General features: G+C 43.9%; 1 protein-coding gene across 3 annotated transcripts in view; it reads right to left on the bottom strand.

The window, feature by feature from the left end:
- The window catches only part of LOC102382159 (actin-binding LIM protein 1), a 173,541-nt gene that overhangs the window by 93,762 nt on the left and 51,918 nt on the right, over positions 1-27,861 (bottom strand). For all 3 annotated transcript variants that reach the window (XM_025210475.1, XM_025210477.1, XM_025210476.1), the window contains exon 2: positions 16,752-16,886. In XM_025210475.1, the coding sequence (XP_025066260.1) occupies positions 16,752-16,886 (135 nt within the window). The remainder of the gene's footprint in view (positions 1-16,751; positions 16,887-27,861) is intronic.

Consider the following 27,861-nt stretch of genomic DNA (forward strand, 5'->3'; position numbering starts at 1 on the left):
ACCAGCCCCAAGGTTTATGATTACAGTGTTTCAATCCGCCTAATAAACTAGAATTTTAAGGATCCCGAGTTAAACATTTGTAGCCAACACCATATCCTCCCACACTTTCACAACCCCCCATGCTCCCCACACCCCACATTCCCCACACCCCCATCCCACACCCCCCCAATATACAAGCGTAATACTTTATTTTGAGCTATTATGCAATCACCTCTACATACACTATACAAACACATGTAAAGCAGAACAAAATTTTTTTTAATTAAAATAAAAATATGTGTAATAGATGCTTGACTTTTAGTATATGAATTGGATTTTTTCCAGTTCCAAGATGGCATCCCCCCCCCAAATAGGAGTACTTCCAGGAGCAAGGGGAGGGATTTCTGGTGGCAAAGACCAGGGGTTATAGGGCGGGACTTCCGGTCCCAAGATGTTGATTAGGGGGTGGGGCACCCGTGCAGGGGCGAGGCTACCCTTATGGCCCTTGACAGCTCAACAAGTCGTTAAGTGGCCCTCCAGCTGAAATAATTGCCCATCCCTGTGCTAGAGTGAGACCTCACAACATTTAACAAGTATTTACTGAACTGATATCCCAGAGTTTCAGTGCAGTTAAGCCTTCTAATTTAACTGGCTTGCCCACTGATAACCAAGATCAACAGAACAAAAGCCAGCAATCAGATTTATGCTATTTTCTCCATTACATGAAAAATGAAAACACAAGTCATCTTTCAAATGATACAATAATCCACAGAAGAAACTGCTTGGCCTCTGAACTGCATATATTTCACCTTCTTTTTGGCACCCTAACAAGAGGTATTTCTGAGCTCAATACAAGGAGAACAGCTACCATACATGCTGTAGGAATTTGACAGTTTACCAAATGAAATGCCAGTGTTGTGTGCACCATGCTAGAAACAATGGCGAGAATCATTCAGCTGTGTAAAATACCTTTCACATGAAGGTAAGCACTAGCAGGAGATCAAAGTGGCTTCTGGGTCTGGGGGAAATGAACCTTGTACAAAACGCAATCAATGAGAAAAAGTTTAGCCTGGGAGAACTTGGCTGTAAATAAGCTAAGCAAGGGTGCAGTAGTCAGTGAAAAGGACTCTACCTCATGTCTAAACTTTTGGAAAAATAGCCAAAGCAAGGGAATATTTACAGTACCCTTAAGAGAGTCGCCGATGTTCATGGTGAACTAGCATGAAAAACACGCCGATGAGAACTGAGAACACTGCAGCTAGTATCATTAAAAGCACGTATACTAGCCATGTGCCGAAAAATGAGCAGATGATACTCACATTATGCATCTCTCTCTCTCTATCACATATTTATTTCTGTCACCAGCATAACTACTGGAGATTTTCCATGGTACCCACCACTTTCCTTGAGGGCCAATTTTTAAAAGATATTTAGATGCCTAAAGATAAAGGGCTTCAAAAATACTGAGATACCTAGTACCCTTTCAATTAATTGATTTAAAAAATAAATCTGTAACAGAACTGATGGCAACATTTCATAATTCAACATTTTGCAAACAAAAGGAGAGGGGGAGGTTGGTGTCCTGCTCAATCAGATTTGATGAGGACCTTAGAATAGCTGCAAACGCAGGCAGAGTATGTCCCACATGGATGCAGCTTTTTGAGGAAACAATCCCTCACACCATAAACCTAGGTGAGATCCTTCCTGGGAGATGCATCTTCCTTGGTTGTGATTAATGTATGATGTATTGGCTAAATGTAGTAGATGACTAAAAAAAAATCGTGCTTGGTCCTGGCATTTAGTTCTTTTTGTAAGAGATTTATTTGCTGTTTGCATTTCACCAAAGGATATTTTGGGATAAGGGAGCCTGCAGAGGAAGAACTTTAGGAGGATTCTTCTTAGTCAAGCAACATGCTACAGGTTGAGCATCGTGTCCTTGATTTGTCAGGAGAAAATAACAAAAGGTTTAGCTGATGTTTATGTGGACCTGTAGGTGGTAAGAGCTCCGTTGATGTAAAACCTTTCCAAAGACTGGGCAAAGTAACAAAACAGTGCTTTGCTCTTGGTCATCTTATCTGCTGTGCACTCAGCCTGGACGCTTCCAAAAGAGCTTAGTGCTGCAAGTGCAGACTTCTTCTCTTGCTGGGTTGCTTCACAACAACCTGACCATGATGTGCTTTTGATCTGATAAACTGATTTCTTTGGCCCACTAAAGTGATGCATTTGATAGCTCCATGTAAAAAAGCAGCATCTCAGTGAGAGAGGTAATTTTGCAGGATAGAGATGATTCTTAAGGTACTCAGTCAACATATAGCTATAAATCAAAATGATTTGTCAGTGCAGCCTTCGTAGTGTAGGCTTAGGAAGGCGTTTTGGAAATGCTAGGAAAACAGGTTGTTAAATTTGCATCAGGGCAGAAAGAGATTGTAAAAAAAACAAGGTACAGTCCCAAGTGCAGCACACTGTTTGAATTCATTGTGGAAAAATCCCCACAGCCATTCCCTCCCAAGTCTTTACCAGTGTCTTTACCGTGTCATGCACACGGTCTCTTCAATTTCTAAATTACATGGCCCAAGTTTGCTTATATTATACTATAGCTAATTGACTGGTTCATGGGTAAACACACTGCTGTTAATGAGTTTCTATATATGGATATTGGTGTAGGTTTAATTATCATTCAAATAATTGCAGCTCTATCTGTGGGAATACACTGCATCAAAGGATGGCTCTGATCCTGATCCAGCGTGCAGCATGATGTAAAACTCAAACGTGACTCATGTATTTCTCTCCAATTTGGACTGTTTTACATGACAGCTATTCGGAGTGCTGATTTTATGTAATGGTTTATTTAAGATCATGGCACAGCGTGTGAATGACCAACCCCCCCCATATCCCCATAATGGTGCCAAGCTCCAGTGATGAATCACCTGTAGAGTCTTCTTGGCCTCTGGTTTTCAAAGGGATCCAGTAACTTATTAAAATCTAACATGACATCTGTCAGCATTCATCACTGTCCAACTAGTGCAATTAATTCCATTTCCTGTCAGTTCGCGGCAGACACCTGAGGCCAACCCAAACGAGGCTCAGCAGAACTGCCTTAAATCATCCAGAGCAATGCAAGAATCCCCGTTTTGCTCCCGCCATCACCAAACGGGATGAAATAAGCAAGCTGGTGTTTGATATAATATCCAGTTCCCAGAATATCCACACAAAAAAATAGTATAGTAAATGTTTGCAGGAAATGGAATTAATTAATTGCATGTCAGGAGAGACTGCAGATCATGTTTCCCATGGTGAAGTTTACTGGCAGCGCTCAAGGGTATAAACTAACCCTCTTTGCTAAGTGTTTGGAGAAATGGGGCTGGATACACCTTTGCTGACGAACCGTACCCACTGAGCTGGGGGCAACCCTGGGGACCAGCAGGCTGCACTTCCAATACTGAGTTGTGTGCAAGCTTCTAGAGGTTTGAATGAAAACTGGCAGCTTTTAGTTCAGCTGGCAGTTTCAGGGGACTCTGCATTTGCTAATTATGGGCACTGCCTGGATGCTGCTCCTTCCCAAACTAAAAGGTGTTGGTTTTCCTGACTACAAGGCTTCCCTGCCAGAGCAGGGGACTGCGGTCCTTCTGCATCCACCCTGCTCCCTCCAGGCAAACTTCACAACCTCTAGGGAGTCTGTGCCTGCGGCAGAATCTCAGAGCAAGACTTGCTGCAGGTACAAGGAACCAATGCAAGAACATGATTTATTAGAGATGAAAAGATGAAACTACAAGTACACTGGAGATGGAGAATATTTGTCAGGCAGCTCAAACACGAGACGCTGACTGCACAGTAGCTCGTTCTTACTGTGCAGTATCGCTGTGTGGCACAAAGCACGATGCAATGTAGTAACGAGCTACTACGCAGTCAGCGTCACCTGAAAGCCGTTCAGCGATGCTACTGCAGAGTAACTCCAGGTCCTGCACAGTCATTTAGTACTTGTACACACAAGTACTAAATGATGCACAGTAACAACTGCACAGTCAGTGTCTCGTGTAGACGCGGCCGCTGAAATGGAGTTCCTGTTCCCTATCACAAAGAAGCTCTTTGCCCCCAATCTCCGCTTGCTTCCTACCAATATCCAGATTCAGTTCCTCCACTCCATTTTTGAAATTCCACGCAAATCTAACTTTGATTACTTCACTTCAGTTGTGTCTCTTCCTCAAAACTCTCCAGGGTTAAGGGTGAGCCTCTTTCTCTATGGCCATTCCCAGCCACTCAGAATCCATCCACCAATTCTCCCAGAAACAAATCACTTCTCCACTCTAAACTTCACTCAAAAAACCTAACTCTCTCTCTTTATTTTTGTTGGACTTCATAGCATGCAAACAGGAAGCTGTACTGGTCACCCCAAAGAGTCAGATGATGATGAATTAGGCTCCAAAAGATTCTGAGCCTGACATAAAGACCAGGTGATTTTCAAAAATAATGTTAAGATAATTCATTCTTTATGTTTGCTATCTGGTGTTAGTGCATTTAGGATTCGTGTGTTCAAGTTTTTACAGTAGCCAGGACTAGAAATATACTTTTTTAAAGAAAGCTCAGCTCCTGAAGGAATAATTTGCTGCCAGAGGACAACTTCCAGAAAAATACAAAGTATTATGAAAATACTAAAACTCAAGACAGCATGATAATGGTTGGAAACACTGAAAGATATTTAAATACACAAGATAATATAAAGCACAAGTTGCTGTGTATGGACATTATATATTTAAGATGAATGGCAGAACTGAAAGGATCACACGCGGAAGATTGCTAAGTTTAACTATTTAAAGAGTGAATATGTTCAGAGACAAGTGTATTTTGCTCGATATATTGTAGACCTATCAGCCAAGTTGTGTCATCTTCTGCATGGAAGTCTGTAGGATTTCATGAGGGCTAGAAAGACCATTTTGGATTCATTTGGAAAAATATGGAAGCTTGTTACACAGAAGCAGAGTGGTGCCTGCTACAAGAGTTTTCACAATATTCCAAACCTTTCATCTGATACCCTTGAACTATTAATAGCCCAACCTCTCCAGAATTCAATTTGCAATGTTTTGTTCCCTCACATTATTTGATAGAGACTGAGGACAGATCAAAGGTCAAAGAAGTCATGATTCAAAGCACATTCCACACTATTGCTGCAGCGTCTAGTTTTTCTGTATGCCTGGACTGCACTCTAGTTTCTCTCCGCTTTCATCCCCCAATTTCTCCACTCCAGTTTCTCTCCACTTTTTCCCCCACTTCTGCTTGAAGTCAGAGAAAAGCCCAAGGACCTAAACTTAGAGGTCTGTTGGTTTTTTTTTAAACCAGCCTCTTTGGATTGTAGCTGACGTGGTCTTCCACAAGTGATCATGTAAATGAAAAGAAAGTGTGTGCCTGGAATCAAAACATGCTATAAAAGGTATCTATAAGTAGGTAGCAGTGTAGGGTCTTCGTAATAAATTTGAAAGACATCTGACTCATGAGAGGGTAGTTAACATGGTTGTTCCATAATTATAGATACTGCCAGTGCTTATTTATAACAATGTTTCATCCTTACATAGGAAAGCTAATAATTGTTCTTCCTTTATAAAAGATATTTTGAGTTTGGGAATGCTTCCAAGATTCTCAGCTTATAATTAGTAAGGGCATTATATGGTAACTGCCATTTAATATCTGATATTTTTTATCACCCATCAACATTTCACCACTACAATCAGAATAAAGTATTTCCACCTATCATATCTTGCTGTTACAGAGAAATAGTACAATTTCATGCACTTACATCATGTGTTAGAGGCTGGAAAACTCTAGGTCATCACCCCTTCCTTTCTGACAAGATAAGAGAGAAAAGAGCTTCCTGAGTAATGAGTTAGAAACTGATTGTATCTATTCATTTATACTTAGCATCAGACATAGGCTGCCACTGTTTATAAATTTCTACTATTCTGCTATTTATAAATGTATGGGTAGAGCCCTTACTGCCTGTAAAGGTATAGTCTATTGTACTGATGGAGGAGGAACACAAGGGCTAGGGACAGAAGTTTAAGTGATCTGAAACTGGTTTAAACCTGTAACAGAATAGAAGTTTAGTGCACACAAACCAGTTTCAAAATGGCTGAAACTGGTTTAAGATAAACCTGGTTGACTGTAGCATCAGACTTAACTGATTTGGGTCAAATTGGTTTATGAAACTTCTGTCCCAGACCCCTTCAGTCCCCCTGCATCCCAGCATGCTTTCCAACCCTGGGCTGGGCTGTGCTGTCTGCTCCACAGAGCAAGAATGGACCCATACCTCTGCTCCCTAGCCCCAGCACTGAGGGCTGGCTGACACAGGGGTAGGGGTAGGGCAAGCCTGGCTGAGGATGCAGCCCAGTCCGCAGGGGGGAGGGGACTGCCCCTCCTCCCCACCCCCGGCAAACCTTGGCTGGGTTCTGGGACCAGGGATGGGGGTTAAACACTCCTTCCCCAGCTCAAACTTACTGCTGACTGCAACTGTGGACTACAAATCTCAGAGGCACCTGGAAGCAGAAAGAGGAAGTAATGAGCAACCCTGCAGAGTCCTGCTGCTGTGATTGTGGACCACAAGTCCCAGAGACCTCGGGGGCAGCAGGAAGAGAGCTGTGCTCTAGCACCCCCTGGCTTCTGGCCTGAGCCACTGCAGGCATGTGGCTGCATTTCCTGAAGCAAAAGGTAAATGTCTGTTCACTTCTGTTTCAATTTAAACTATGCAGTTTAGACTAACCTGCAAGGATTGAATCGATTCAGCCTCAGGCTTTTTGACTGTCTTGATCTAGCTTTAGGATCATCTGGAAGAGACCTCACAAGGTTATCCAGCCCAGCCTCCTGCTCAAGGTAGGATCATCCCTGATTAAACCATGCCAGCCAAGTGCCTGTCCAACCGGCTTTTGAAAGTTTCCAAGCATGGAGACTCCACAACTTCCCTAGGTAGCCTGTTCCAATGCCTGGCCACTCATAGTCAGAAAGTACTTCCTAATCGCCAGCCCGCATTTCCCCTGCTATAGTCTGAGGTTGTTGCTTCTAGTTCTGTTACCTACAGCAACAGAGAAAAGCCCATCTCCATCCTCTCTGAAATTGCCCTTCAGGTATTTGAAAACTGTTATCAAAACCCCTTTCAGCTTTTCTTCTCTGACTAAACCCTAGTTCTTTCAGCTTTTCCTCATTTCTTTCAGCCTTTCCTCACTTGCAGCATTACTTTGTAGCCATTGGCAGAGCTCATTGCATTGAAAAACACGCCTTCCAAAAAACATTTCCCACTGCCCTTCAGATTCAATTTTTAATCTCTTTAATGTCAAGTATTTTTATATCCAATGGATTCATCTTCCCAGTTTCTTCTCTTACCATTTTCAATGCAATTAAAGAGCAGTATAATCACTAGACAAGGACAGAAAATCTGATCCCATTCCTCAGATAAGAGTCTAAGCCAAGATGCTGAAGTCTCTGCTCTACACATCATTATTTAGGGCCTGCTCCGGTGCATATTTACACACACAAGTAACTACACTTGGATGAACAGTTTCATTGAAATAAGTGCAGCTCTCGAGGCAAAGTAGTTACTTGTGCATACAAGCTTGCAGGAACAGATCTCTCTACTTAATTCCCAATAAACAAAAAAACCCTACAAGTTCCTTCCTTTTACTGATTTTTTATGATTAATTAATGATTAAAAAGCTGCCCTCTAAAATCTCTAATTCAGCATTCTTTTCTTCTGCTTTTTCCCCAAACACACTCCCCCTCCCACCCCTGCAATGACTAATTGAGGAAAGCAAGGTCAGGATAAAATCTAAGCTGTCAACATATTGATCTCGAGTGGAGTTTAATGAACATTCAGACAAAAACAGGGTTTAATTAAATTTGCATTTGGAACACTAGACGGGGTAATTCCTTTGCAGAGCAAGCAGCTTGTTATCATGCAGCAGCCAAAGAGCGCGGCTTCAAAATAGGGATACTCGAGTGGTGCTGCCACAGACTTTCCACCTCCCTCCCGGCCGTCATCTCTTGTTCACTGCAGCCAGCTGCTGAGTGACTGAGATTCTTTGCTTATCGTTATGCAGGCAGAGCTCACCTCCTTGAGGATAAGCGAGACTGTTCCTAGCTCTCCCACTTCTTTATCAGCTTTCCACTTAAGCCAGAAATAGACCTGTGCAGCTGAGGGAGGAAAGAGCTGTAGAAGCATGGGTCTGAACCAGGGGAAAGAGTCGCTGACTGCATCACATCTGGGGCCTGAGAGATCACAGCGCTCGCTAGAGATTCTGCTTGTTTTTGTCAGGAATATTAAATGTTTGCCTCATATAGAGAGATTCACAGCCCCGGCCACAGAAACTAGGATCCTGGAAATTTCCTTCTCTACTGCAGGGGGGAGCAGACGGCAAAGAAAGTGGTAAAGGCATGGGGGAATCCAGTGATAGGAATGGGTTGTGACAACGCTCCCAAGAGAAACTGCACAGAAGCAGTGAACCTTAAGCATGACTCAGGGAAACTAAAAATTTGTGATTCTCCCTTGTCACATTCACCTGTGAAACCTGCACTGCTCACGGTGGAGTATATTCAATACCTGTCTAACGGGATTCTAGGTTATCTGCTTCTCCCTGTAACTAGTATCATCGCTTGCATGCATAACAAGCTACCAAATGCGTACCAACATCCCTCTGACTGAATTGAGCTATACATTAATGCCAGAGTTTGGAATATACTCAACACTAAGGCCTAATGTAAAGTTACCAGGACAGATGACAAATGGCTCAGACCAGGAATGTAATCCAGCCATACAGCAAAATTAAACATGAAAACTTAGCATCACTGATGCACTGCTCCCAAGCTGTCACTACCTGTAACACCAGAACTGGAATCATTTCTGGAAGGAGGTGAAGCCCTTCCACATCTCGACTTTGCTAGTAGGATCAACCTGCTGGAAAGTGCTCTTATATTTCTGAGGGGCAGGACAGCAGTTTGCACATCCACGTAAACTGGAGTCTAAACCAGTATGCCGAATAGGACTAGACAACCAAATAGCCATAACTGAGCAGTTCTGTTCTCATCATAAGGAGTGATTAACTGTACTTTGCAAATGAAGGGTGTCTAACATAAGCCACTCTAAAGACGAATTCCATGTCAAATTAAAAAACAACTTAATTAAGAGGAAAACCACCCTGAAGTTTCTTGAACAGCTGTCTCCCATTCATATGGACCATATGGTTACAGAACATATGGCGTGTGAGTAACTAGCTAGCTCTCTGTCTTAATGAAAAGGTGTCCCCACTTAAACAGAGTTGACAATAAACCAGCTCAGTATCTCTGTGTGAAGTGAGCCAGGGATTTCAGTTCAGATCATGGAAGACAAGCTTCTGTAACTCGCACCCAAACCTCCACCTTAAATACGCTCTTATGGGTAGTCTAGCAGGAGGCCATGGATTGAGCGGGCAATGGAAAGCAACACCCTCTCTTGGCAATGGGCCTTTCCAGGCCTCCCTCACCTGCAGATACAGGAACAGCCTTGTCTTTACGGTCCTTAGTCTGATCCTTTCACAAGGACAAAAATCACGTAGATAAAACAATGGCAAAAATGCAGCCCCACATCTAATATAGATGCCTTGCAGTGGTCCTTCATCCTGCCCCAGGTTACATTGGTTTAAGCAGTGTAGATCATATGACAGAAGATTAAACTGTCAACAGCTTGCGAGTATCTTCATAAACAACAGTCACCACGAGGCCAGTTAGCAGCCAAGTTAAAAAAAAAAAGTCTGTATTATATTAAAACCAACCTCCCAGCAGAACACTTGGTGTGAAGTTAGCATACCATCAACATAGGAAGACTCAATGGAAGTGGCAGTAAAATCTATTAAATTTGAGCAGAGGAGCAATCTATCCTACTCCTGCCTCTGTCCCTAACCCAATACATGGTTCACAGTAAATAATTTAGGACCAAACCAAGCTCTTTCTCCCAATGGTGAGCAGCTTCTCAGCAAAGGTTCACAACCTGGCCCTCAACACACCCTGCTCCATTTTTCATCTATGAAGCAAACGCTGCACCTGGAGGGTCTCTCATCTTCTTAGCAGTTTGTTTTGCAGGCTCCCACCATCAGCCAGGATAATAAAGATCCCTTTCTAGCTGACCATCTGCTTTGGGGGACCACAATGGGCCTGGATGGTTAAACTCACCACAACTCACAAGTACACCAAACATATAAATTGCTTAATAACCCACATCCAACAATTCTCTCAACTATACAGTTTGTCCAAGAAAAGACATCACAAAAAATGTCCTTCCCTCTTGTGCATTTTCTGGACTGTCACATCTACAACACCACGCCAATCCTCCTTAACCTCGTAATGCCAGTGACCACCGAGAGCGTGACAACACTGAATTTCAGGCAATGCCATTCAGAGGAGAAGGGTATTTACCTCCACAAACAGATAATCCTTGGAACATTTCAGAAAACCAACTGCATTTCTGGTCCAAAGAAATCCTCCCAGATCTCCACAAATGTCCCCTAGCTTTCCTCCTCCAGAGAGAGAGATTGCACTTTTGAAAGAGATACCCAGATCTGAAGAAATGCTACAGTACAAAAAGAAAATCCCCACAAGTCGCACACTATTCGTTATGACATACCATCCTTCCCTGGAACCTATACGGAAAATCCTCAAACAACTGCAATCCATATTAGAAGTAGATCTAATTCTCAAAGAGATCTTCCCAGAGCCACCCATCCTAGCCTTTAAACTGGCATCAAACCTCACCAACCTCATCACCAGAAGCAAACTTCCTATGACCCTAAGCACACTGAATGGATCCAGACCATGTCAGGACAAGAAATGTAAAACCTGCCAACACGTCTCCCACAATAACTATGCCCCATAACAGAATCATCACCATTGCTGGATCGTACACCTGCATCTCCAGAAATGTTATACATCTCATCCAGTGCACTGAATGCCCTGATGGAAACTACACAGAAGAAACCAAACAACAACTGCAAATAGCAGAATGAACGCACACTGAAAATCTATCAAAGACAAAAACGCCCAATTACCTGTGGGTACACATTTCTCACAGGACAATCACTCTCTCAGTCCTAATCCTCAAAGGGAATTTACAACACATCTTTCACAGATGAGCCTACGAACTTCAAAAATCTCGTGGATAGAAAAAACCATTGACTAAATATAGACATAGGATTTATGGCATTTTATAACCTACCTGACATCTGATAACCCCTGATAAATGCTCTACATTTTACCAGCTCCATTTTATCCCAGGTCAACATTCCCCTCTTTTGTTTTCCCCCCTACCACCTGCCTGAATCACACCCATTGACCCCCATCCCTTCTGATCTTCCCTGACACACATTTGCATTTTCACAGACCTGCATTTTGCATATTGCCTTAAGCGTCTATTCCACCCTAGGGAGTACACAATCACCAGCAGACTCTCCCTATGCCTGAAGAAGGGTGCTTGGGCCCAAAAGCTTATAAAGAACAATTTTTCCAACTATTCAGTTGCTCTAATAAAAGATACCAGATTTACCCAAAGAGCCTTGTCTGCCCTGGCTTTCCTGTCACCTTCCTGAACAACAACTTAAATGGCAACATTTAATTGCAAGGAAGACATTTAAATGATGCAATTAAAAGGTGTCAACTTTCATCCTTAGAATTTATGCACAAGGCTGAGAATAACAATGGGAAGCCTTTATGTTTCTGTTCTGCCTTCAGATGTGCACAAAATAAGCAACGGCTCTTAACGAAAAGCTGTGTTTGGCTGAGAACGTTCCCAATAAGGCTTCAAAAAGTGATTATTCTACTATTTGACTGTGTGTGAGAGTATACATGCATCTGAGACGCATTATTTTGGGGCCAGATTTTCTGAACTGTCCTCTTTGCCCATGTTATTTTCAAAGTGCAAATCATTTCAGGGTAGACACTGCGCAGTAGGGTGTATAGTGGTGCTGGGGTCCCAGACGGATCCCTACCGATGAACGTACTGTCCGTACGTCTGTAACAAGTTCCATTGCCTTCAGCGGCCTCCTGCAAGGAAGACTTTACACTGGACTTCACCAGGTCTTGGTTCAGGCATCAAATATTTTACAGTTACTTGTCTGTCACCACTCCTAAAAGCTTGTGAATTCAGAGATCCCTCACGCCCTCGAGATGTGGATGCAGTTCTGCATACAGGTTTTTGTTGTGTGAATGTTGTACTGATGCATGTTGATCTGCTGGCTTCTAAGCAGATTTATTATTGCAAGTACCATGTGAGTAGCAGGTATTTCAACACCCTTAACCTCAAGCTGCGCTATTCAAATGCTAACTAGTCAAATCTCTGCTGACATAGGGACCTACCAAATTCACGATTTTGCAGATTTTGCAAACTCCAGCATTGCCTGTGAAAGCAAGCAATGTCCACAAAATCCACAGGGGAGGAAAAAAAAACCACTTATGAAAAATAAAGTGCTTGCTCCCCAAAGGGAGCCAAGGAGCCTGCTGGGGTGGGGAGGGAGGAAGTGGGGTGCAAGGGCTGCTGGCAAGACGACTGCCATCCTTGCCCCTTGCCGCTGATTGGCTGAGGGCTGCCTATTATGTGGGCCCCACCCCTTTCCACCAATCAGCAGCAAGGGGTGAGGCAGTAGGACAGGCAGCTCTTGCAGCCAATCAGCAACAAGGAGTGGAGCCACCAGGACCCCTCAGCCAGAGGCATGTGGGGGCCTGCCATGCTCTACCTACAATTGGGGGGCAGCCCCCTCAAATTTGGTTGGCCCCTAGAAATCCTTGATCTTCCAATAGCAAGAGGTAGCACCCAACCACAACCAAATTGTCTTTCACTGCAGTGGGCCAATTTGGGTTTTAACCCCGGAAAAGGACAGCAGCCTTTTATATATGCAGAGACAATTATGTATCTGAGATACACTGACACAGTTGGGGCCAACCTTTTGTGGCAGGTGTGCCACAAGTTGAGCCCTGTGCCCTCCACAAGTGCCACTCGATCTGCTTCCCCTGCCCTATCTGCTGCTCTGCTTTTTGCTCCCTGCTCCATCTGCTGCCCTGATTCTGCTTCCTTCCCTGTCTGCCCTGCACAGCCTGCCGCCTCCCACATGTGCCACGCGTTGGCCATCCCTACTTTTATACCTCGCTGTTTTACACCACTGCAGCCACTCAGACAGAGTTACACCAGGGTAAAGCAGAGCAACCCAGCATTGAACAAAACCCCTTTGTCTTCTGTGAACTTCGTATGCAGCTTATATGTCTGTTGAAAACAAATGTGCAGCTTCTGTTTCTCTGCACATCCTTGAGAGCCTTCGTTGTATTGCTGATAATACCGACACAAATGCAAAGGAGCAGATCCAACATACCAGGGCATGACCACATAGTTGGAAAATAATAGTGTGTTCCCCAGCCAGCCAAGAGTCACATTTTGGATACTAGGACCAAATCTAAACTAGAATTTAGATTTAAAAAAATTATTTAGTAATTGTAAAAATGAAAACATAATCCAAGTGTCTTGGTCCCACAGTTAAGGGTTTGGAGATAATATGTGTTCATATTTTATTATTTCTCCATAAAAGGAAGGTTCTGAACAACAAAAAATGATCAAGCTGCATTTCTCTGGTTCCCCCCTCCCTCCTCCTATCACTGAATTAGATCACACAGCAGAAGGAAAAAATAATCAGTTATCTATGGCCTATCATCTGGCAGTGTAGTTTCAGTGCACAAAAGCCTTATGGCTCATTCTGTTTTCAAAAGCTTAGTTTTCATAAAATACATTTACAGTATTTATATGAGCCTCAGCGGCAAATAGTTAAAGTGCTTCAATACGGTTCCTGCAGTGTGAGTTCAAGCTTCACTTTGGGCTCATGCCAAAGACCTCCCCAACTGACCTGGCTCTCAGTGGGTCCCTGATCGTCATGCAGGGGTCAGAAGTGGCTGTATATAAAACAGTGGTCACATCACCCCTTCCTCTTCCACTAGCGATGGATGCTGGAGTGCCTTACCTACACCGAGCTTATGGACCAACTCACCTCAGATACCCTGGGACTAACTGCATTTATGTACACAATTAGATCCATATAGTAAACGTGACTTGGTATTAAATAGCTGCGCTGTACCAATACTTAGCAATCTCTTCCAGAACTGAACTGCTGTAAAGTATCACAGAGGCCAGCCCTGCACCAGCACAACAGGCTTTTCCCAGAAAAGTACCTAATTCTGGACAGCCAAGACCATTTTAGGCTCCTAAATAAAAGGGGTCTAATTTGCAGAGAGCATGTCTCCAATATCCACTGCAGCCCATAAGACCCACAGGTGGCTCAGTCTCTCAGAGGCTCAGGCCATTTACTGAGATGCCTAAAGCAGGTCTTTTCAGTCTCTAGCCTTAAAGAATCTAAGTGAACATAACTGCATATTAAATCACTTCCTCCTCAATAAACATGGGCCATTGGAAGCATAGGGGGAAAAAATCAGCTAAGAAATTCTTCATAACAGGATAGACACAAAAGTACACAACCTCCATACGGGTTGTCAACACCTGTGTTCATGCTGTTTTTCTCCCATCTTTGTATCACCACTAGGGCAGCCTGCAGGGCAAACACCACCTCTCCCCTACCCACTGTAAAGCTTCTGCCAGTGCAGCCTGAACCCATGCAGAACGCTGACACATTTCCCTAACAGAAACAGAGCAAGAGAGACAGCAAGGTGTTTAGGTGCAAGTAAATGCCATAAGACTTTGGGAACAAATGTAGTGAATACCAGGTGAACATGGAAAATCTCTTGTTTCAGCAGAAGCTGTGCCTTTCCTCCTAGACACACCACTTCTACTTATTCTGCATAGGGGGTTACCACCTCAGTCCATCAAATGCCCCCAAAGCCACAAAGGTAAAAACTTCATAATGAACCGCAATGATATCTTGCACTTACAGAGTGCCTTTCATCTGATGATCCTAACATTCTTTCCAGTCATTAATTAAAGCTTCTCAAGAGGCTTTCACAGTCATGAAACAGACACCGAGAAGTTACTTGACTTTCTCAAGGACACAGAGAGAGTCGGTGCTATATGCATGAACAGCTCAGAACGCCTGACTCACAGGTCCCAGCTCTGACAGCTAGACAATGCTTTCTCTTTTCAACAAGCAATTGCTGGGACAACAGCGTTAAGAAGACTCTTTTAAGTATCCAGGCTCATATATAGCACAGACAGGGCTCCTTTTCAATAATAACACTTATGCTGGATTTACTTTGTAGTGACAGAGCTTTCCAAATGAAGATTCCTTTCAAACATTCTTCTCTAGGATATGAAGCCAGTTCCATTTTACTAACAACTCACAACACACCTACATCCTTCAGCAGCCAAGAGTCTTGCGTAAAACCCAGGTGAGTAGATGATGCCACATTTCCAGCCCCCCCCAAACTCATGTCTAGTTTTCCCTCTCAGTGTGTGCGTGTGCCCGCATGTGTGATATCACTGCTTTTTAACCTAAGCAACTGGATAAAATTTGGGGTCCCACAGGTCTTTGATGCCATCCTGCTTATCTGTAAATCATGTGCAAAAAGTTACATATCCTTGTATCCCTCAGACAAAAAGAGAGGGTTGCTAGTGCACTGTTCCAAAGAAACGTCCCTCACTCAGCCAGCACTGAGCCTAGAAGCAATCTCTCAGATTCTTTTCGGGATCATGTGAGCAGTGCAACTTCTCTCCTCTCTTGCGCACGCACTAACGCACGCACGCATGCACGCACACTCTCTATGCCCATACATTTCAAATTCCTGGGCAGTCCCATGTACCTTTGCCACTTTGTAGTGGTTTGCATGGGTGTCCAAACTGTTGCAGCCACCTGGTTCTGAAAAGGAACTTAAATGGCTTCTTCTAATTATTTTATATGAAACAGCTTAGCTATATCCTCCAGTTTCAATGAGATGTAACTCTCCCTCTATAAATAATAACGAACCCTTAGAAAATACACTCCGATGTCTATACCCTTTTCCCTTCCATATAGTACAATCCATATGTTTATACTTGATGCCATACAAGTACGTGGAGAGAGCACTGTCAACCAAAAGGAAGCGCATCAATCTGAAAAGCAATCATTTACTTAAACAAGATTTAGCAGTAGTTACAGGTGCTGTACACTAGTCCCTGATAATTTTTGTACCTTTTGTCATCTTGGTTTTTAACCAAGGATTGATATCAAGCTAAATTATGAAGGTCTTAATATAAGCAGGCTTGGATCATGGTACAGTTGACTGACCATATAGGAGAAATGGTGACAATGATTATATGCAGAGCACTGTACAAAGTATATACAATTGAAAAAAAAAAATCTCAGTAATTTAAATGTGACTTGTAACAATGGTCTGAAATATTCAGAGCAAATGCAATTATTTTGAGTTGATTGTATTTCTTAATGGTGATCTGTGAGACAAAAAACAACAAAAAGTAGGGGGCTGTTAGTTTCATCCATTCTAAGTGAAAACTCTGCATACATAAATGTTTGCTTGGAGAATTTGTTCCTTTTGGTGCCACTCAGCTGGGTGCTCTTCTGCTTGTGACTCAGCCAGCTCACCATTCATCTCCTTCACCTTCCCCGCCCACAAGGTCTAGGACTGTATTTTAAGCAATACAGATGTCTTTTGATAGGCAACAGCTGCGGGTTGTTGGCTTCAAAGACAATATCCAAGATTAACCCTTCACCATTTATTCAGATGAACTGGTCTGAACCATTTGCACACAATGATCCATTTACTACAAATAGATGTGAATACTTTACCTTTGCAGGTGAAACACTTGATGTGAAAGTGTCTGGCCTGGACACGAAGCACTTCGCCTTTACATGGCTCCCCACATTTATGGCAATGGATAACTGGCTTCTCAGCAGGGTGGTGAGGCTCTTGAGGATGTGCCACTGTAAGAACAAAATATATCTCTTTAAGAAAAAGCAATACTGGGCTTTCTCCTCGCTGTAGAGCTCTCAGGTAACAGCGAGTGGTATAGCATCTCTCCACCACTCACATTTTTGGCTCTCCAGTAAGTTAAAGAAATTTTTTAAAAGTCTCTTACAAGTCTTCAATAAATTCGTGTTTTAAGTCATGTACGATATTTTCTTCTGTATGACATGGGAGGGAATATGGAAGGAGAAACAAAATTCAATTAGCGAATCCACTCACCCACTGCGTAGCTGGCTTTATTAGTATTGCCTGCCATTCCACAGGGCATAGATAGGTGTGCATAAGACGTTAAACAGGAAGCAAGAGGGGAGGCAAAAACTGTGCCAGCAGCACCTCAGAGAGAAATTCAGCCCCAACAAAATGAACAAAAACAGAATTCATGCACTCAAATGTTTTGGGAAGTCAGATGAAACAAGCCACTTGGTACATCAAGTACTGAGTCGGGATCATGTCCAACGTGAATGTCAGGGTGGGGGGAAAATGCATAAAAGTGCAAGCAGAAAACTAGCATATCTGAAGTTCAAGCAAAAGAGGCCAAGTTGCTTGTTCTTAGTACAGATGTCTTCAGAAGGATGCAGCCCTTTGGTGTTCAGACGTAGGTAAAGCCTGGGATGACAACACCGGATAAAACCATCCTCAGTTCAAAGGACCATAGGAAAATGGGGCTGGAAGGGACTTTGAGAGGTAGCTAATCGAACCCCCTGCTCAAGAGTGAGCCATCTCCATCTAAACCACCTTAGAGAAGTGTTTGTTTAACCTACTCTCAAAATGTCTAGTGACAGGGATTTCACAGTCTCTCCAGGTAATGTGGTCCACTACTTAACCACCCCAGAGTCAGAAAGTTCTCCCTAATATCTACTTTGCATTCAAACTTGCACAGCAGACACAGGAGAACTAGCATCACACAAGCAACATCTAACTCCCCAGTGAGATTTCTTAGCTCAGACTGGTTTGGCCAGGGGAAGAGTGCTTGAATTCTTCAGCCCAAGATTGAAGCTGTAGGTAGGCATTGAGTGGAAGGAGAGGGAGAGACACTTGTCAACTTTGTCTTCATTTTACTGCACTAATAAAACTGTTACTTTGCCGTTTTCCTTCCGACCAGCAGTGTTTAACATTTACGTTAGAGCTGCCCAAAGTGCCCCAACAAAACAGCCCAGATGGAAATGCATGGGGTGTAAGCGCTGGATGTGGCCCGGTGCATGTCATCTGATTTAGTCAGTGTTTTCCCAAACAAGTGAGCACCTCCCCAAGTCACTTTTCCCTTTTCAGTAAAAAAAAAAGTAACTCCAAATCCACATTTTTCCATGATTAAAATGAAACCCTGATATATATCTAGATATATATCTAGATATATATATTAGTGGGGCTTCATTTTAATCGGGATGGCCTCGCTCTCAGTTCCCACCCTTTCTCATAACCCTCCGACCCTTCCCTTCATACCTTGTCATCCATCCTCTGTGGCCAATTTCTTACTCCTCCCATGCCACCCTTTATACCCTGAAGCGCCTCTCATCTAGTATTTGCCATGCCAGATCCTCTCCTCGAGTAAGCTTCTGGAAATCTACTGTTACTTCACTGAGTCCTCTTGCTGTAAAACCCTCTGCTGAGCCTATAAACTCTTTGAGAAACACATGGCTAGTATTTTCCATCTATGAGGTACATGTGAGGTCCAAATGAAACAGATAACAGTAATTGCAGGATGGAGGAATTACAGCATTAAACTTAGAGGAAATACAGTTTTTTAGGCAGTGGTTTTTAATCATCCAGCTCAGCCAAAATGATAAAGTAGCTGCTGCTATTTTGTTAGCCCTGGTTTCTATTTAAAATATTTAGAGTTTAGCTGCCTGGATTCCTTGACTGGAATATGAGGCTTTATATATCTCCTCCTCTGGAGATATGCATCAGCTCATCTATTTCTTTGAAACACTGATTCAATCCACATGAGTAAGCAGAATGCAGAAGGGAATGCCAGCTAATGTATTAATTAGCAGTTGCTTCTAAGTAAGACCCCATAAGTACATCACCTTAAGTGAACTGCTTCCAATCTGTAGTCCACTACTATTTCTGGAGTGGAAGAGCATGGGTTATTTTTCTTCCAAACAAGACTATTAATTTGTAACTAAGCTAACACATTATTCATGTAGTAAGAAAGAAGCGAGGAAAAAAACCCAAACATACTAGCAAGTGCTGCCTCGTGAAAAATACTATGAGCAAAACTCTCCTATCATCCCAGTACCAGGACATGCACCTGATCTGGGGCTATTGAGGATAACTGCAAAGAGCTAAATTGGCAATGTTTAGCAGACAAGGGCCTGGGCAAAAGGTCCTCGTGACATCGATGATATGGGACCAAATCCACATGCAGCAATAGTCTGTTCTTTTTGCTGCATAGAAATAGAACAACTCAATACATTATAGGCATTGGTGTAATGAAATACTTTCCCCTTAGCTTTCAAGGCCCTTTAAATGAACACAAATGATATCATTTGCCATTTCCAGCCTAAGCTCTTTGCTGCAGCTAATTTTGATGCCTCTCTTACCGGCATCAGTTCTGGTTTTGGAATCAAGGTTCAGCAAGTGACTTCTGTTCTCCTGCAAGGAATTACTTGCAAGCATCTCCCTTTGGAAATATTCATCACACAGCAAAGCCTTCCCATGCTGGAGGTGACCCTTTTCACATTCATCAATAAGCGTGGGGGCTGGGGTGGCGTGAGCACTAAGGCGCACAGTTGACAGCACAGAGTTCACAAATTTGAGGCAATATCAGACGTGCTCACCGCGCAGCCATGCTAAATTCCAGCAAATCTGTGAATTCTGCTAAATACTTTTTTGTCACAAGGACACAGGAAAGGATGAGGAAGGATGGGGCAGGGAATTAAAACAGCATTGCAGGGAAGGTCAGAGAGAGCTACTATTGGCAGTGCACAAACTGCCTTTCAAATATTTACGACTAAAACTCACCCACACAGGAAAACGTATGTAAAAGCTTGTTGGATACTGATAATCTGGAGCTTGATTTGGAACTGGGACCTTGAACAAAGTCGGCACAACCCTGGAGTAGGGATCTTATCTCAGCAAGGGTAAATATTTCAAATCCTGCATGCATCAGCACTGCTTAGAAGATTTCCCTGGCAATGAAGCATAGCAGCGACGGTGCCAGGGGATGGATGGCCAAGGCAGCGCAAGATTTCTACTTGTGTAGTGAGGGAGGGAGGCAGGCTGAGGGAGGGAGGCAGGCTGATCAAGTGGTCAGGGCACTAGCCCAGGACTTGTGAGATTTGAGCTGAATTCCCTACTCCACCTCAAATATACCATTTGACCTCAGGCGAGTCAGAGATCGTCACTGTGCCCTGACTCTCTGTGCGTAAAACAAGAAGAGCGCTGCCCTTCCTCGCAGGATTCATGGCTATGACATACTAACTTACTGTGCTGATGGCAGCCAAGTAGTAAGGTAGCCGGTCAACATGGTCACAACTCTTGTGTACCTGCTAGAACACTACCCGGGGAATTCACAGCAACAACTGACCCATACAAGGTACTTTTAATAACCTTGGAAGTTAGTATTTCTTATTATAACCTGGCATTAGTTAATGCCACTCCAACGCCACATGCTAACACTACCCATCTAATCCTTATCTAGATCTGGGAGTGGTTGGGCCAGCTCAAAACCAATGATTTCATCACTAATGGGATCCTGCAGGTACCAGCCTTGCCCATGCCCAGGTTACATGCAAGAACTATTCTACTGTTCAGAGGTGCTGCTCCTATCTAAGCTGATGAAAATCAGATTTTCCAGGAGGCAATTAGCAGTTTCCTGCCATTTCCCACTCATTAAAAGTAAATATATAGCACCTGCTTTAGAATATGCAGTCTAATTTGAGATATTCATAGTTTACCTTAAAATAACAATCTAAAACCAGATCCCCCCCAAATTAAAATATAAATTAAACAGATTAAACAGAATGATTTCAGAGGATAAAATAATTAAGCAGAATGCAAAGCAACCCAGATGCATAAAATATACGTTACTTAAACTGAGCAGCAACCATCTTTTTGTTTGGGATTTGCACAACCCTTCGCACAATAGGGTTCTGGTCCCAAACTGCCACTCTTTGATGCTATCATAATACAAATTACAAGAAGTATTTGTATATCTCAGAATTTATATAAAATTAGGAGTATTTACTGACTAAAAAGACTTTCACATGGATTCAGTCAAACCAGACCAACTCTGCACAGACATTTTTCTATTCATTTAAACCTAATTCTGACACATCCATTTAGCTCACATCAGTAAATTTGCAGTGAGCTGCTAAACTGATATAACCAGTTTTAAACCAATATAAGAGTTTCCACATGAGGGTTTGCAGCAGTTTAACTAAATTGTTTCTTAAGCTGGCTTTAATTACATCAACACACTTCTGGGCTTAAATAAGCCCTCAGGGATATTAGTAATAAACTGATGGTAATTGGAAAGATATAACTATTTGCTTTAATATGTATATACATATATCTTTTCTTCCTCGAGCCATTTTTTCAAGCTCAGCTCTTAGGACCATTGTACTTATTGAAGTTTAAACTGTTAGTCCTTCCAGTTTTACATGGGTTGTTTGAGAACAATTAACAAGAGCCCATTAATAAGTATTGTTGCTAATGCTTCCAGTGGTTTTGTAGGGCAGCTGGAATTTCAGAAATTAAGATTGTGTGCTGAAAACTACCCCAGGGCTCCTTGCTTCATGGAGAGGCCAAATCTATCACCAAAATTACGTGCAGAAGATGTTTCCAAGAGTGGATAAAGCTCCTGGCTTCAGTTTCCAAGGACAATTTAAGTCACTGTCCCTTACGCAGGATCCCCCTGAGTTAACAAACCAATGTGGCAAGTGGTCTGTGAAACAGCTGACTTTACCAGCTGAGTTTCCCAGTTAAGAGACACATACAAAAACAAAAGAAGAAACCCTCTTTTTCCTTCAACTTTTTTCTAGTCAAAATAAATCACAGAAGGTCCCAAGTGGAACAAGAACATAGGTCCAGCAGCTACTTGAGAGAACAAAAAAATCTCAAACACTGGAGGCATTTGCTCACTGCTGCTCTTATCTGTCTTACACTGGTGTAATTCTGGAGTAACTTCATTGACTTGCAGGGAGTTACTCTGTTTGCAGCCGTCTCAGCTGTTTGCAGAGCAACTCAGAACCTAGCTCTTAAATAGTCCAAGTAACCTCTGCTCTCTCCGGAGACACGGTGGCAAGGAAAGGAAAGGTCCTGCTCCTCTCCCAAAACCCTGCAGCAGAAGCAGAGACACAGAGTAACCCAGGTTCCACATAGCAAAGTGAAAGCACATCTCTGCCATGTACAGGGATGCACAAAGCTCTTGGTTCAGAGGCAATGGTCTTATTAGACCAACTAAATAGTAGCAAAAAAAATCCCTTCTTTGCAAGCTTTCAGGCACACACACTCTTCATCAGGCTGAGGAGAAATCAAAGATTGTAAAAGTCCTCCTTGGTAGAAAATAAACTTCATTTTACACAGGGGAGAGTGAGTGGCTCAGAAGTGCATTCCCCTGGGAATCTGAGTCCTTTTGTGACAGCGTTGGTCTGTGACGTGCAGATTAGGCTCTTCTTCCCTGGAGGTGTCCGATGTCAGAGGCAGCCAAGGATGTGAAAAAAATCTTTTTTTTTGTTTAGCAATGAAGTTTATTTTTCCAAATGGCTAAAATACGATATCTTCCATGTTTCAGGAATCTGTTTTATAGCCATGCTGGACTGAGAAAAAAGAGATACACAAAGCTCTTGGTTCAGAGGTGATATCTTTTATTAGATCAACTGAAGAGCAGCAAAACAATTCCTTTCCTTGCAAGCTTTCCGGCAATTTCAATTTCACTTCCTGGGCTGCCTCCACATCTGGAGTCCTGTGGGCCGTCTTGGGCCCCCACTACAGAAAGGATGTGGAGATACCAGAGAGAGTCCAGGGAAGGGCAACAAAAATGGTGAGGGGGCTGGGGCACATGACTTCAGGGGTGATGCGTAGGGTGGCCCTGCAAAAAGGCACTGCCGACATTGTTGGCGGCACCTGTGGGCAGTTGCCACTTGCCACCCTGCTGCCGACACTGCCTCGCCACCCCACCACCACCAGAGCAGCTGTGCCCCGCCGCCAGTCACCAGGGACATACGGCATTCATGCATGGCTTATACAAGAAGAGGCTGAGGGAACTGGGCTTATTTAAATTAAGAGAAGAGAAGATGGAGGGGGGATTGAACAGCAGCTTTCAACTCCCTGTAGGCTAATTCCAAGGAAGATGGAGCTGGACTGTTCTCAGTGGTGGTAGATATCAGAACAAGGAGCAATGGGCTCAAGTTGCAGCAAGGGACGTTTAGGTTGGATATTAGAAAGACATTTCTCACTAAGAGGGTGGTGAAGCACTGGAACAGGTTACCCAGAGAGGTGGTGGCATCTCCATTCTTGGAGTTATTCAAGACCCAGATAGACAAAGGCTTGGCTGGGATGATGTAGTTGGGGCTGGTCCTGCTTTGAGCAGGGGGTTGGATTAGATGACCTCCTGAGGTCCCTTCCAGCCCTCATTTTCTATGAGTCTAAGGGTGCATGTGCCGCAAAGCTTGCAAAGAAAGGAATTTTTTTTGCTACTATTTAGTTGGTCTAATAAAAGATATTGCCTCTGGACCGAGAGCTTTGTGTATCTCTTTTTTCTCAGACCAACATGGCTACAAAACAGATCTTTAAGTACAGGGATGCATTCACTCAGCAAGTTTTAAGTCTGCAATGTCACTGCTGCTTTCTGAGAAGCAGATCGCTGTACCAAAGGGCTAATGTCAATTATGGGGATCGCTGTCTCAGCACAGAAAAGGCCCACGGCATAGACCACACCGTCCTTAACAAGAAACCACAGCCGCTGCCTGAAGAGGAACAGTTCTCAGGTAAAAAGCAGCACTTTACAAGGAAGCAAAACAGCAGCCACCCTTCATGATGTTCTTATACCTGAATCTGATCCTAATGCAAGACTGCTTGGAAGCCAAAGACCCAAATGAAGTGAACGCTGACTCAACTGCAGGCGGTGCTGGCAGGGTGCCATGTCTCTGCCGCAAGGCTCAGCAAGACAGAAAGAAACTTCTGGGAAACGTCTCACTCTGAGTGTGCCGTAGAGATGAGGTTGCAGCAAGTACACCAGACTCAATCGTGCTCCCAGCTGAAGTCAATGGCAAAAAATCTCCCAATGAAGCCAACAGTGCTTTAGAAAGTAATTAATTTTGGATGAGGCTCATTAGTACTTGGTCATTTTCCAGTCAGACTCCCTGGCACGTTGGCATCCTCAGACTGGCAGGAAAACTCATACACCTTGCAAAGTCATTTGTTGGCCCCGCTTCCCAGTTGGGGAAAGAACAGGAAACTTCACCAAGAACTCAGAGCATCAGTTCCAGGGATTTCCAAAAACCAGAGCCTTGAATCCCAACACGAACTATGCAATCCTCTGTCTCTTTAAAGGAGACCAAAAGCATTTCACACTCTTCCCTGAAGGCGAGACCTCATGAATGTGTCCCAGCTCCACCCTTCCAAATGTTCCCTCTTTTCTATCACAGTATAAGCCACACTGAACTTCTCCTGGGACAACTCCAACTGTGCTGCCCCAGGCAGGAGTCCAAGCCTGGTGCTGGAATAGAGAGCACTACCCGTACCTCACAGCCCACCCCGACAGGCCTGACACCATGCCCACAGGAGTGAGTCCGGGGCCACGTTTCAAGGAGACACTGAGGACCTCGTGAGATCTGGCTAATGCAGACGGAGATCTTACAACGAGAATTCGTGAAACAGCCGCTCTGTAAAATAATCACCCTCCGCTTAAAACTGGAATAACAAGGAGGAAAAATACAGCAGAGAATTAGTCATGTGAAACTACAGCATGGTTTTATTTTAACAGAGAGCTCCTTTAAATCTCCCAGCTGCCTCTCCTTGCAGCCTGGGTGCCAACAGGAATCAAGGTAGGCGGCTTCTGTCGCAGCTTTGCTAAGGCAATCAGGATGAGTGAATTTTCCTAAAGCCAGTGCTCTCTGCCCCCATCCTAACTGAGATGGTCTGACACACAATCTCGTCCTCAGGTGCTGAGGGCAGTAAAAGAAGCTGACATTCCTCTGTGGCAGGTTTGATGCAATCTGAACTGTGACAGGAAACATGGCCCCAAAATAAAACACAGCTAATCATATCGCTGCCCTGGCACTCCGTAATCTTACCTCTCCCTCGACTTAAAAGCTAAAAAAACCAAAGCCACCACAAAAATCCTGTTTGCTATTTATGAAGTACATAGTCAAAGAGCCGCTCTCAATTTCTGTTTGGCAGAGGAATTCAGCGAGGCGCCGAGAGACGATTTAGCCATCTCAGGAATACGGACTCACTACCTACATGAGCCTGAAGTCTATTATTTACAAGTAGCCAGGTTATGAAACCAAGCTAGGAAGACACTCAGAAGCAACGCCCAACTCTTGCTTGCTTCCGAGCAGCTCAGGGGGTCGCAGCACACCACAAACGGGCTCGGACCCCCCAGAAATGCCCCCGGCTCAGACCGGAGTGGGGTTGTGAGCCAAGAAGAAGGATAATCACAGAAAGAGTGGGAGCTGCTGTCTCAGAGGGGCCTCTCCGGAGAAGTGGGAGGTACTGTGGGGAAAAAGGAGCACGAGCCCAAATGCCTTTGCAGGATAAGTTGCATTTAATACACAAAACACACCAAGGCTTCTGGAGTTGCCTGAGCAATTGTTTTAAAGCCACAGCTAATCCACTAGCAGCCCATGACAAGGCACAGCTTGATAAATTAACGTCTGTAAGTGGGAAGAAAAATTGGTCTTGGGTTGAGACACCAGGCTGGAAGGCAAGAGTTCAGGTCCTTGCCATGGGCTTCCTTTGGAGGACCTTGAACTTATCACTTGGTCACTAGCATCTTCTGAAAGGGAGGGTGAACAATAATCTTCTTCTTCCTCCCGTGTCTCTCATCTCTCTGGTCCATTAGATCTTCAGAGCAACTCTCAGTACATGTATTTAGCAGAAAAGCACAACCAAACCTGTAGGAAGTATTGCAATATGATTAAAGAGCTGATGACGGCACAGTGCCGTTCTGTACGCTCCGTTCTTGAAGGACAGCAGGGGGTTGAAACTAATGAGAAACCTATCAGCTCAGGTGTTGGAATAATGCTGTTCGACATGGAAATCGGACCTCACACCTGTCTGGGAATAAAACGAACTCTCCCTTGACCAGTTAACAGACAAAGACATAAGGGAACTCTGAGATGCCAATCGATAACCCAAGCAGGAAAATCTGTCTACAGAAAAGATCTTCAAACTGGCTCTCATTCAACCTTAACTTAAGATTCACTATTTCAGGCACTTTTTCATCTTTTTTTTATCTGAACTAGTCAAAAAAATTATATCCATATGAGGCAATCAAAATTTAATGAAAATGTGCTCCTGTTACTTAATACAAAACCTGGAGAATTCTTAAAGTGAAATTTTTATTTTAAAGATATTTATTTTTTAAATAGTTTGTTTTAATTTCTGAAATTTCCTGCAAAAAAGGTTCTTATTTTATAGTTACCTATAGTTGGGATATGGGAGCAGTGGAGCTAAAGACGACAAAAATCAGTGGACAGACTGTACATGGTACATCTATTATACCTCAGTAACCTGTATAACTATGATCATTTGATGTACCGTACTACATATTGTGCACATCTGTACCACAGCCTGCTGCCAAGCCAATGCACCCCTTCTGGCACACAGAGATACATGAGCTTTCTTCCCATCTCTTGCCCTCTGGAAACAGGGCCTTGCAACTAGTAAAGATGGAAAACAAAATTATATTTCATATGAAGAAGCCGCTTAGAAGTGAAAGACACAGACTGGGTCAATCCTATCCCAGCCTTGTAAAAAGAAAAACAATCAATTCTTCACTCAGTTATTCCCAAACCCACACCTATTCCCTCACTGTATAATAAAGGCCCGATAAGAAAATAACCAACACTTTTTCTCATTACTTATCCTATTCAATTAACAGCATGGCGCATGTTCTCTGAGCTTCCCAGGTAGAATTAATGAAGTGCAACTAAATTATCTAATTTCAGAATTTCTATCGATCACCAAACAGGTGAATCCTAGCCATGACTGCAGCGTACAAATTAACTGAAATCAAGCTGTCTCAAGGCACTGCAGACACTCTAGCACAGGGGTGGGCAATTATTTGGGCCCGAGCGCCACTTAGGGAGTTTTGGTGAGCTGTTGTAGCCTGGGTCAGCACCGCGTCACAGGCTGGGTCAACACCATGCATCTCCCCCCACCTCCACCCACAACAGCTCACCAAAACTCCTCTAGTGGCTAGGCAGATGGGATGGGACCATGGGAGGGCAGGGAGTGGCATCCAGGAGCAGGACAGACAGGCGAGGCCAGGGCCAGGATTGTGGGGCGGTGAGAGTGCGGGGCCAGGGTCTGGGGCTGTGATCTGGTCCCTGCACAGCCCTGTGACAGGCACCGGTTCCATGGGCAGCGGCACGCAGGGAGAGGATTGCGACTCTGTCCCAGGCCTCGATCCTGTGCTGTCACCACCCAGCAATCCTGGGGTCTCCACCCATGTGGGCAGGGTATATGGGATGGGGCCAGGGGTGGGTGGGCAGTGGCATCCTGCTCCTGAACACCACTCCCTGCCCTCCCATAGCCCCATCCCATCTACCCTGCTGTGTGCCCTCCCTGCACAGGTCCTAGGCCAGTCTCCATGGAGACCCCCATTTCATCTGGCACCCCCAGCGGTGGGTGCAGGGCTGGGGTGCCTGGGCAGCAAGCCTGGACCTGGTGGTGGCAGCAGACACTGGCAGCGGCAGCTGGAAGGAGCCACTGCTGCTGGAGATGCCGGAAAGCAAGTCTGGGTGCCACGCTGTCCCAGCCCTG

Source organism: Alligator sinensis, unplaced genomic scaffold (genome assembly GCF_000455745.1).
Source record: "Alligator sinensis unplaced genomic scaffold, ASM45574v1 scaffold1451_1, whole genome shotgun sequence".
NCBI lineage: Eukaryota > Metazoa > Chordata > Crocodylia > Alligatoridae > Alligator > Alligator sinensis.